Genomic DNA, 12,431 nt, shown 5'->3' on the forward strand with positions numbered 1-12,431 from the left:
AATATAACTATTCAAAATTCCCATCTGGTTTCCATTAGTGCAAATTTTAAAGGGGCCTTATTTTAGTGGATTAAATAAGGCCTGGGGCATGTATTAACTGTGGTACAATATCAGAGGAATGTGGAGTAGAAGCTTCGCAAAACACTCACTTCTTTTAAAACCAAAATGTGGTCAGCTGATTTCAGGTACTGCAGCTGGTGAGTGACCAGGATCCTCAGCCTCTTCTTCAAAACACCACAGATACACCTGCAAAGCAAACATGCCATCACACTGACGAGTAACTATGGGTGGGTGATTTGGTATTTGGACAGTGACAATTTTTGCAATTCTCCTTCTGTACCCCACCTGAATATGAAATGGTTTGAAATGAAGAATGTAAATCAAAATGTAATTGAAGTGTAGTATAAGTGTTTTAGTATGATGCTTCTGCCACCTCTGAGTTTCCTCCTGCAGCTGGTTGTGGTCAGGAGACTCTCCCGCATAAGAAATATTTACTTTTTTGCCTTAAGAAGCTCTCAGGTTGTTTTCCATGATCAATTTGATTATCAACTTATCAATATGTACCGTCAAGCATTTCAAACTGTAAAGCATCACCCTATCAGTTTTGCAGCATTTGATTGATTAAGAGCGTAAAATATCCTGCTACTTCTGTCAACAGTCAGGCCATTAATAAACAGAGTGCATCAACCATATATTCAATAAACAGAGTTCTGTTAGCAGTTTTACATGCCCATGCCATAACAGTGCCTCCATCTTTTTTGACAGATGTGGCACGCTTCATACCTGTAGGGTTTGTGTTTCTGTATACCCATAATTATCCATACCAATAACCTTACCAGGACCAGTGAAGGTTATTGTGTGAATAAATACTGATTTAATCTGACTCCATTAAGATAACTGCTCCCTACAATGAACACTTCATTTTCTTTACTACATTCAAATAAACAGAATGAATTATGCTATTTGTAACAAAACATGTAGTGCAGTTTTCTTTAAGCACACTGTGCTTGTGTATGAATCATGAAAATGAAATCTACTGTGATATAATAATTTGATGTTACAAGCATAAATCCTGATGCTTTAGCAAGAGCACATAATGCACTGGTTTCTAAACTATAAAATGTATATTAAGTCATCTATTGTGATGCATTAATAAAAAAACAATACATGAATACATGTTCTTATGCTTCATATTTAATCTTAATATCTTCTTATTAATTATCAATTTGAAACACAAGCTAAGAGAGATCATGCATTTATAATGTCTCAGTTACAGACATAGAGGAAATACTTACTTTGATTTAGTTAAATAAGTCGATGCAACCAAGGCATATTTTTCTAAAAGCGTAATAACGCTCTCAGACGTTCTGCATTTAAAGAACATACAACTGCATACACAGAACACTGAGATAAGCAGCAAGAGAATAAAAAAAACATACTGCTCAAACAGATGTCTGCCCACTTCTGCGTCCACTGCACTTAGGGGGTCATCCAACAGGTAAATATCCGCATCTTGATACACAGCCCTAGGAAACATACACACCTTTCTCCAGGTTTTCCCATTTATCCCAGTTGTAATTAAATTTATTTGAATTGAATTTAACCCCCATTTGCAAATTAGGTATATTAGCAAAATTGTACTTTACATAGCGCATGCATCATTAACATTAGATTGAAGACCACAGACTTATGTCATACAAATAAGACCTTCAGTGTTTAGTATGCCTTACCTTACTGTACAAGCTTATAAGTTTATATACGCTACTAATAAACACAAATGTCATAGCAATGTTAGCTTTCAATTATTTCTTTAAACCTTTCTGAGGCAGACTCCTTATTTAATATACATTACTCACAAAAAGTTAGGGATATTTGGCTTTCAGGTGAAATTTCAAGATGCACTCTAACCTTTACAGGTGAACTTAATGTGACCTTTTCTAAACTTTTGAATTCACATGTCCATTGCGGTTTTCTAACAAGGAGCTTAACAGTAAAAATTACAACAGGTGTTTGATCCATGAATCGACCAGTGGATTTCATGGTTCAATTAGAACTGGTATTTAAACAGTCCTCCTCATCATGCTGTTAACATTTTGACATCATGAGACCAAGACAACACCTAACAATTGATCAACAGTACCTCGCCATTGCGAGGCTTCAAACAGGATGTTCTCAGACAGAAGTGGCCACTGAGCTCTGAGCACTGAGTGTGTCAGAGTGTCATCAGCAGTTTGCAGCGACTGGAGTCACAGAAAGGCATAGAAGTGGACGTCCTTTGCCCACATCCCACACTGATGACCACTTCATTGTGAACAGTTCCCTGCAGAACCAGATGATGAATGCCACACAACTCCAGGCAAATTTCAGGGAGGTGAGAGGTACCCAAGTGTCACGTCAGACCATTCGAAACTGTTGTGTGGTCTTTGAGCTAGACGACCTGACTACACCACAAAACACAGGGCATGGGGCAGAAATGATGGCCGCCAACGATGTAGCGCTATGCATTAGCCACTGTCGTCACGAGCGTTACAGTGTGGGCAGGGGTGGTTAAAGATGAGTGTATTTAAAAATTCATCCACAATCCATGTATGTGCAAGATGTTGTGTTGCTAGTGTTTGAAGTATTAGCTATGTGACATATAATACATTAGAAAGATTATTTTTAAGTAATGCAATCTTCTGTCAAGGAGAGCTCTATGCATCAGCCACTGCTTTCACCAGACGAGCCTTTGTGGGCAGGTGTATAGTCAATACAGAACTGCCCTACACTTTGTGAATGGTACAATGATAAGCCTATACTACCTGAATTACATCATTGTGCCTCTGCATGAACAATACAGGACTAATTTCATCCTTACTGAACGACAACACTCCAGCTTATCGAAGTCGCATCATTAGGGAATGGCTGCTGAAGACTAGGGTACCTCAAATGGAGTTGCCTGCACATTCTCCAGACCTGAATCCCATAGGAAACCTATATGATGACTTCAATGACCTGAGGCCCTCTCAGACCATAACCTTCTTACTCTATGGAGATTAAAAAACTTGCTTGACTGCATACAGAGACAAGCCATGTCTGTGCCATGGTAGAAGTTCAGTGTTCAAGACAATTGAAAACAATGTCCTCTAAGCTGAAAGTGTCCATTTGGGTCTTCTTCGAGACCTTGGTAAAATGGCTACAGCTCCCACTAGTAAAGTACAGCTGACTGATGGTCTTTAAATCTGCAGTTGTTCATAAATGGCTCTAAAAGACATTCCAGATTTGTCTAAATCTAAGACCATCCTTTCTAGATTTGTACTAAGCTCCTTGTACTTTCCCCATTGTACCATTTGTTGGCAAATCAAATGAGAGCTATTAAATAAACCCTTTTAATGTGGGAACAGAGAAGCTATCAGATCAGTCAATCATGATCGCGAACAGGAAGTTAATATTACATCTTAGAACTTTCAGCACCACTCAATAAATAAGTAATCTAAGTGGATTTACATTTTGTTTTGAATCACGACCCCCCCTAAAAAGTTTTGTAAACAAGATGTATGTTGTACACCGATTCTGCCTCAGAAAAAAAAAGCTGTTTAAGGAAATTACTGAAAGTCCAATATTGCCAGGACACTTAAGTTAATTATGAGTGCATTTAAAAATCCACCCACAATCCATGTATGTGCAAGATGTTGTGTTGCTGGCGTTCAAAGTGTTAACTATGTGACTTCTAATACATTGGAAGGATTATTTTTAAGTAATGCAAACTTAATTTGTTATTCCTAAATTGTAGATGTAAATACTAGTCTTCCATGTAGTTTAGGAGTGCATCCACAAGATGACAAGATCACACAACATGATCATAAATATTGGGTGTAAGATGTAACAGTAATAAATAGAACAGCCTCTTCTGACAATTGTTTCTGCCATCTACTCATAGTATATAGCAAACTAGCTTCCTCAAGTATTACCATGTCGTGCCTAATACGAAACGGTCAGAAAAAGGTATTTCTGTGCCAACTAGAGATTATTTGCCCAAAACCTACCTCCTAGTGGACACAGCTTTTAATTTTCCGGATTTCACAACAATGTAAACAGATGAATATGAAAACACTGCTGTTTACATATCAGCTCCATGTACACAAATACAAATAGTCAAAATTAAGTATTATACTAGCCTGATCAAACATTCCTAGGTGAAGGTTGCCCCTTCAGATATTTTCATACAGTGTGCTTGTCTCACAATTCAATAAGCCTGCATTCAAACCTGGCCAGGTTAATTCGAGCTTTCTGTCCTCCACTTAGAGTTGCCCCTCGGTCCCCAATTATAGTCAAATCTCCCTCAGGTAGCAGCTCCATGTCCTAAGGCACAAAACAAGAAGTAGACCACAAACCTGAAGTAGACCATAAACCAAAAACACTGAACCTTCCAGCTTTGTGTGCTACACAGTTGCAATTTGAATTTCAAACAATTATCAAACAAGAACAATTTACATAACTCAACAACTAATATAACAAGTGTTTTCTCTAAACTCAACATAAAATACTACTTTTAATGACCACTGTAGTTTCAGGAGTATTCAACTCCCTGAATAGAATCCTTCATAAGAGCATGCATTTCAGGTGTTGTCTTAGTTGTGCATTAAAAGTGCAAAAAGGAGTCCGACACTACCTAAACATGGCAGAGGAAGCTATCACCGGCTCCTACAAGATTTCTGAAGAAGCAGATAGTCAAAAACCTTCAAGTGACTGCAAAAGACCTGCAGCAAGATTTGGCGGCAGCAGGCACTGATGTTTCAGTTTGAATAGTAAGGTGCATAGTAAATAATTGTAGGTCTCCATGACCAAATGCCAAGACATACACCTCTACTGACCCAAAATTCAGCTCAAATATGCTCAAAACCATATAAATAAGCCACATTCTTATTCTGTTCTGAGGAGCAAAGAAACAGAAGAAACAAAAGAATTGAACCTATGGATCAGCAGTTTGTCTGGAGAAGGAAGAATGAAGGACACACTGTCTACAGTAAAGCTTGACAGTGGCTCAGTGATGCAATTCTCAAGACCACAGAACATGGAGGAGCAGAGTATTAACTAACACTGGCTCCAGTTGCACTGATGCTACACATTATTTGCAAATGTTATTTTAAATAAAGGACTAGTAGGTATGTGTGTTTCTGTATGACACTTTCATTGAACAGTCTGTATGTCATTCTAGGTGATTGAAGGAGCTAATTTTTACATACCTTTGATGAACAAAGGTCAAAGTGAAAACCAACAACCACCTTTACTGTCAGGCAAGCGTCATACCCTTTTCAAAGCACAGGCCCTCAGAACTTTCTCATATCTTTGTGGCTGCAACTCTCTTCCAAACAGGATGTTGCTGCGGATTGTGCCTGGAAACACCCAGGGCTGCTGGGATGCATAAGTCAGTTCCCCTCTGACCTTAATCACCCCTTTGTCCTGGGGCAGCTCCCCCAGAATTGTGCTGAGCAGAGAGGACTATGGTACAGAAAACAAAAGCAGAGAATACAACAACAGTTGGCCACAGCAATAGTAAAAAAGGATCCCTTGATGAATGAGATCAAGAAAAAGAAATATAATCCAGTAACCAACCTTTCCTGCCCCAACTGGTCCAATCACAGCAAGTAGCATCCCTGACTTCAGAGTGAAGGACACATTTTGCAATGTTGGTGCATCTAGGCTCTGGGGAAAAGCATGACATGTTTCTGTATAGAGCATTTAAGTGAGGCTTTATACAGTTGTGGTTGGAAGTTATATTATTATTTTCATTATATACACGAATGTCATCACAACATTATGCCTTCAATTGCTTCATACTGCTTTGGATCCTGAACCCTTCCCTTTTCTGTTCATGCTTAATCTTCTTTTAACCTTTTTGTAGCCAGAAAGCTGGCTTTTCATTCTTGTTACTGGGGGTTGGTTATTTTGCAGAAGGCTCGTAGTTTTGTAGTTCTGTGAGATTATTATACCTCCCTTGAGGTAGTTCATTGCAGATTTTGAGGGGTGTTTAGAATCATTATTCTGCCAAAGAAGTGATGCTCTTCTCATCCCCAGCTTTTTCACAGGTGGTGTGAAGTTTGCTTCCATGGTTGAATTGTATTTAATTGAATCCATTCTTATAGACTTACAATAGAAATTAAAATATAGCCCATGACTATACTTAATCCTTGTCCAAGATACTGACTTTGAGTAAAGTTTTTGACCATACTGGCATTTTTTTTTTAGATTTTTTCCCTTTTCATATCTGTTCAGCCCTAGTATATGTCTGATTCAGAGAGAAACCATGGTACATTAACCTTGTCCCAGTAGCAGAAGAGATCCTCGATCTTAACAGACGTTTCCTTTTTCTCCTCTTGAGGTAACAACATACTGTGTTTAACCAACTCATCCAGCAAAAGGAATTTCTAGAATCCAGAAGACACAGTTACACTTACAATAATTGACATTTGATAATTTTTTCAAGATTATCAGATTTTACTGATCTCCACTGAGAGAAAATAAACACAGTTCTGCATTATACATCTACTCTTATTTACCACAAGCTAAGGAAACAAGGGTCTTTGTTTCCTATAGATCAATGGATTTTTCTAGGCACGAAAATGGACGAATAGAGTAAAACCCATGTTTGGTTAATTATCTATGAAAAGTAATCCAATCAAACTAACCAAGAATGTAAAGTCAGAAAAATTGCCATGGTAGTAAAACAGAATAAGCACAAAAACAGCATGACTTATCTATACTGCTATCATCTCTCATAAAGGTTTATTGTGTACAAAGTGTACTACCTTGATCCTGTGAATGCTGACTCCAGCCTCAGACACTTTTTCGATAGCCGCTGGAAAGAACAGTGTGACTGTGAGGCGGACAGCACTGTACAGGGACACTGCTACAAACACACGACTGGCTGAGATCTTGTTCCCCACCAACACATACACAGTGAATGTCACAAACACGATAATCTTGCTTGCAGAAAAGAAAGAGGCCATATTCAAGCCACGTAGGTAGGAACTGCTCATGATCTTGGAAATCTCTTTCCTGGAAGAACCAAGGTGGTGTCAAAAAGATTGGAAAAGGCATGACCACAACATACAATAAGAAATATTATCGCATTTTTCACAGGTATAACTCCCATTACATGTACTTACTAAAATGTCTGATTTTAAGTGAAAATAAGTCAGATCCTCTACAGAGAACAAACCTCTGCACAACGCACAGTAATATTATAAAATGTCTCTAGTGCAAGATAGGAATAAAACAAAATCTTTACCTTGCTACAAAACAAAATAAGTGTTACATGAAAAAAGTAGCAGCTGTTTACCAAAAGCTTGTTTAATAATTTTAACATAAAAAAATGGTGTAAAACTCAAATTTACCTAATTACCCCAAAGCAATCAACTACCCAAGGATGAATGGCCTGACATGTTCCTCTTCAGTTTACTATAGGAGATGCTAGACTATCAAACACTGGAATTGGACTGTCCCCAAAGTGATTTCAGTTGATACATGCCCAAATAATAATTAATTAGCTCTGCCAAGTTAGGGTGTGTTTATACTTTTAGTTTCCAAGGTTCCCTTGGTCCGGACCGAGCAAGAAAATGATGCATTGTTACATTTTAGTCCTGGTTTGCTTTGTGTTCATACCAACATATTTGCAATCAAACCAGGGAACCAGGTTTCATTTTAATAGAACCTAAGCTGACAAGTATAAACACACCCTTAAAAACATAAAAAAACAAACAAATAAACAAAACAAAAAACACCCACTTAGACATCAAACACGGCTTGGATAATTGACTGAATCATGTTATGATTTTCCCTAAACTACTCCTTAAATTATCTAAACAATTCTTCTAATTATCACATTCCTCACACAGACCTAAAGTAAAGGTTGCTCCATAAACTTTGCAGTCAAAGGTCTCTGGTACGAACTATGAAATATCACACATGCACAGTGGACCAAGTGCAGGTTATTTGGGGCAGATAAACTAAGATAAGAAAATTGCACCTCATTTTAGCTTACTTTCTGACATCATCAACCAAGGCAGCAAAGGGCTTTTCCCAGGCATACATCTTAATGATGCGAATCCCAGACACCACTTCATTCATTGTACGTATTCTGCTGTCTGTAAGGGCTGCCGTTTTACTCCTGGTAAAAAAACAAATCAAAACAAAAAAAGAAATTGCTATGGAACACTTTGATAAGAGGATGTACATCATAACCATGTGAATTATATGACTACTATATGATTACGTCAACAAACATTTTATTTGCTGCACCACTGCAAGGATGTTTATTCTAGTGGTCCTTTGAGACAACTAACCGGAACCTCATATCTCAGAATCTCAGTGAAGCGTTCTTGCCACTGCCTTAGATGATCCACTCTGAAATGGACTGTTCTACCAAACATGTAGTATGAATGGATAAACCCTAAATAAAAATTGCAAGGGCACAGAATGTTTTCCGCGCGCGCGCGCACACACACACACACATACACATACACATACAGTGAATGATGTGGGTTTTTAAATCACTTTTTGCTGTCTTAAGACAACTGAGCACTTACACACTCTTAAATCTCTCTTCCAATTTTATGTACCTGAATTTGGAGAAAAGCCGTCCAAACAGCGTTTGTAGGGGCATCAAAAAGATGAGCACTGCCATACCCGCCAGGCACGATGGTCCAATCTCTTGCCACAGAAGTCCAATAACAGCTGCAGCTTGCAATGGTCCCACCCACAGAAAGTGCAAGAAAATGGTCACCTGGGGGGGGGGGAGGAGACCATTCTAATGAAAAGTTGGTGTACTGGTGTGCCTCAAACGTTTGGTTTGGTTTGCTCTGCTGTTAGGTAAAAATTGTTACTTTAAAAGTCCAAAGTTCTTGGTTGAATAAAGTGTAGTGACATTTGCGTCTCTAACACAATGTCCTCAATGTCCTCACACAATGTTTTCCCTACAACACCCACCCCAATTTTCCTTTCATTCTCTTATTTGATATGTGCAACGAGACAAGGTTAGGTGTGGCAGTAAGGTGTGCTCTGTGTCAGAGGTGCAAAATGTGTTTAGCTTATGGCCTCTCTAGGTACTCCATTCTGAACATTGTGGCATGTTTAGGGTCATTTTCTTTCTGTAGAGGTCATCCCTTTTTCAGATTTTGTGAGGTTTGCTTCCAGAATTCTAAATCTAGGTCTTCCCTCTGCCAGTAAAATGTTACTTAAGACATATCTTCAGGTTGCCTTTCCAAAATACATCAGGTTTCTTTAGACGTTTCTTTGAAAACTTCAGATGCTGAATTTTGTGGTAAGGACACAGGAAAGGCTTTCCTCTGATGACTCTTCCACATAGGACATATTTATGCAGGTGCACGCAGAATAGTGCACCATCGCTCTTTAGCAGTCATTTGCAACCTCCACAGTCCCTGTAAACTGCTATTTGTTAATTACTTTACAAAGACTCAGCTACCTTAAAACCCTTGTCTATTTTGATAAAGCCTTCCCCTGCTTTTTGGCCATATTTTTTTTTGAGTGCCAGATAGCTGCTTAAACAATCCCAAGACTACTGACTGCTGAGACAATATTTGAGGAGGCAGTATTTATAAAGCTTTAAAAGTTCAAAAGACCTAAGAAAAAGCAAGTGTTGAAACAAACTAATTAGGGTCTGCCACTTAAACGTAAAATTTATCTGAGAACTTGCATTATTTTTTATTGTTTTTTTAAACATTTTGTTTAAAATTCCGTTCATTTTCTACATAACTACTTACAATACTGTTTTACCAGGGTTGGATCAGTGATCCGTCACATTTTGAATGCCACTGTAGAATACACATTAAATAAAGAAAGTCTGTTAACAGCATCCAGCAGACAATTTAATTAATCAACTGGTTCATGCTGACAAATCCTGTTTTACTTCAAACACCCTGATATACCTGACAGCTGTTGATTATTGTAAATGCTTCTCACCTGATGTATTCATTACACAAAGGTATCATAAACTGCATGTGTTTGCCTTTAGTCTTTGTAATTTTAGATGTGTGTGAAGGCCCCCAATTGCCTATACACACAATTCTCAGAAGTCTTTTAACAAAGGCCAACATGCTACTCAGAAACAAAAGCCCTCTAAATTATCTCACTCATCCGGCCAAATATGTAGCCTTTGGCTCACAGCCTCAGACATTCAGATTAAAGTGAACAGTGGGTGGGGTGAAAGCAAAAAAAAAACAACAACTAAAAAAACAATTAAAACAAGCAACAGGCCAAGCAGCTATGCCTGACCCTGTTTTGTCAAAAACAGCACTTTCAAACTTTTTGCTTGGTCCTACAATTATGTACCTCATCGAACTTGTTGACATCATTGGACAATAGATTGACAATCTGTCCTGTAGTTGTCTGTCCCATAGCGGCACTGCTAAGGCACAAAGCCTTAAAAGAGGGAAAGAAAACATTTTGAAAGATCCTTTGAAGCCAAGGAAATTAAGTAGTAGACAAGGCGGTCTGCAATAACCACTGCTAAAAGTAAAAGTAATTTCTCAGCTAAACCCCCAGGTTTCATATTGTTATGAAACTGTCCATTAATACATTATTGATATAGAGATTAACACGGTCACATGAGGGCATTTTGGCAATCAATACCTTCTTGTAGATCATATGGCACATAGCAATGCGGATCTTCATGCCAGCTCTTTGGACGTGGTAGAAGTAGAGATGATGTAACAGCGCTAAGCCAAGTGTAGAGAGAGACACCCCAGCAGCATAACCATATGCCTCAAATAGTGCACCCATATCATCAGGGTCATAGTTTTCAAAGTACTGAATCAATTTGCCTAGAAACACTGGCTGCACCAACTTAATGACTTCCTGTAAAAAAGAAGAGAGAGAATGTCATAGAACAATTGTGATCATTTTGGCAAATTACTGAAATGATCTGTTTCACAAAACAAAACAAAATATTTTATATATAAAAAAAACTTTATATACCTCAATAAGAGTAAATACGCCCAGAACGGCATAAGACTTCCAGTAGCACCTGATAATGGCTTTGGTGAGTTTAGGAGCTCGGAGTTCTTTGGTTGCTGTCTGCACTTCATGGTCCCAATGGCTGCGCGTTAGAGAGGGAGAGAGAGAGATACACATATACCAAACATTTTTTTTATGTGTGTTTACCCCTTTTTTTTTCCAATTTGGTACCAGCCTGTTCGTAGCCCCACCTAGCACTAGCAATGCTTCAGACACTAGGAGGATAAGGACATAACATTACATGCCACCTGTATATATATTTTTTAACGAACAGTATAATAATTATCCTTAGTAGTTAGATATTTTAGACATAACCATTGAGTTCTAGTATGAACACATTAATACAGTTCAGAAATATTTAAATGTTATGATTAAACTTGTAATTAATTAATTGTAATTAAAAAGGACCGTGTTTTCATCTCAGCAAAATAAATAAATAAATTACCACAAAATGGAGTGAGCATCACTTGAAATACTCTCTTTATCAAGCTGTAGAGAAATGCTTCTTTGTATCTAACCACTCTTACTGTAAGGATTAGATTGACTGATGTGTTACTGGGTAATAACCAGTTACTGCTCTGTTTTCTGCATTGATTCAGGCGCGATAAAATCAGGCTGACCAATCAGACTTCCATTGTCATGGTTGCAGAGCAAACAAATGAGCATCAAGACAGCAGCAGCAGCACACAAAAGGCTATATGATAAGCAACATGCTGACTACAACAATCCCGTTTGTGTGGTGCATCCTTGTTCATTCCAGTCCATAAAAAAATACAAACTATTGCTTTTCTCACCAACAACCACTCTTGTGGAGGAGGGTAGTTAAAGAGAGCTAATACTGGAAAATTATGACAGCTATGGAGTTTTTAGCCCTGTTTACAGAGCAAAGATGGCAAAAAAAAAGCATCAGACACAGTTGGAGGGTTCCACTACGTTAAAAAAAAAAAACACTTCTGATTGTTTCGCCCAACAATTGTACTGTGTGAAATGGCCTAAATTTGTGATCAAGGAGCTCCAAACAAGTACAGAGTGTACAAACAAACATACTTGTCAAAGGTTGAGCATTTCTGTATTGTTTTTTCTTTTTAGGTTCAATCTCATGAAATATAATAATAATAATTTGAGATACTGGATTTTTGCTTTTCAATTAGCAAATCTAAAACGAAAAAAGGCTTGAAATGACAAGATGCATGAAATGAATATAAATAGATATGAAATTTACACTGATACAATTTAGTACAATAGTACAATTTCCTTTTAGGGGTTCTTCAATTTGAAACTATGGAGGAACCTTTTAAGGTGCTTTAAGGAACCTTCAAGAAATGTTTAGAAGAAAAAGTTTCCTTGAAGGTTCTTCGAAACCACAGAATTCTTGTAAGTGTTTTGCTACTTGCTTCATTAAAGTTACATAGTGCAGT

At 37.8% G+C, this 12,431-nt stretch overlaps 1 protein-coding gene across 3 annotated transcripts in view; it reads right to left on the reverse strand.

The window, feature by feature from the left end:
* Positions 1-12,431, reverse strand: part of abcc4 (ATP binding cassette subfamily C member 4 (PEL blood group)) — a 33,965-nt gene that overhangs the window by 17,627 nt on the left and 3,907 nt on the right. For all 3 annotated transcript variants that reach the window (XM_072683878.1, XM_072683877.1, XM_072683879.1), the window contains exons 3-14: positions 10,975-11,095; positions 10,630-10,854; positions 10,330-10,419; positions 8,601-8,764; positions 8,024-8,149; positions 6,789-7,038; positions 6,300-6,407; positions 5,596-5,685; positions 5,290-5,481; positions 4,247-4,341; positions 1,440-1,526; positions 150-246 (exon numbers count right to left, since the gene is read on the reverse strand). In XM_072683878.1, the coding sequence (XP_072539979.1) occupies positions 150-246; positions 1,440-1,526; positions 4,247-4,341; positions 5,290-5,481; positions 5,596-5,685; positions 6,300-6,407; positions 6,789-7,038; positions 8,024-8,149; positions 8,601-8,764; positions 10,330-10,419; positions 10,630-10,854; positions 10,975-11,095 (1,645 nt within the window). The remainder of the gene's footprint in view (positions 1-149; positions 247-1,439; positions 1,527-4,246; positions 4,342-5,289; positions 5,482-5,595; positions 5,686-6,299; positions 6,408-6,788; positions 7,039-8,023; positions 8,150-8,600; positions 8,765-10,329; positions 10,420-10,629; positions 10,855-10,974; positions 11,096-12,431) is intronic.

Source organism: Salminus brasiliensis, chromosome 7, assembly GCF_030463535.1.
Source record: "Salminus brasiliensis chromosome 7, fSalBra1.hap2, whole genome shotgun sequence".
NCBI classification, from domain to species: Eukaryota; Metazoa; Chordata; class Actinopteri; order Characiformes; family Bryconidae; genus Salminus; species Salminus brasiliensis.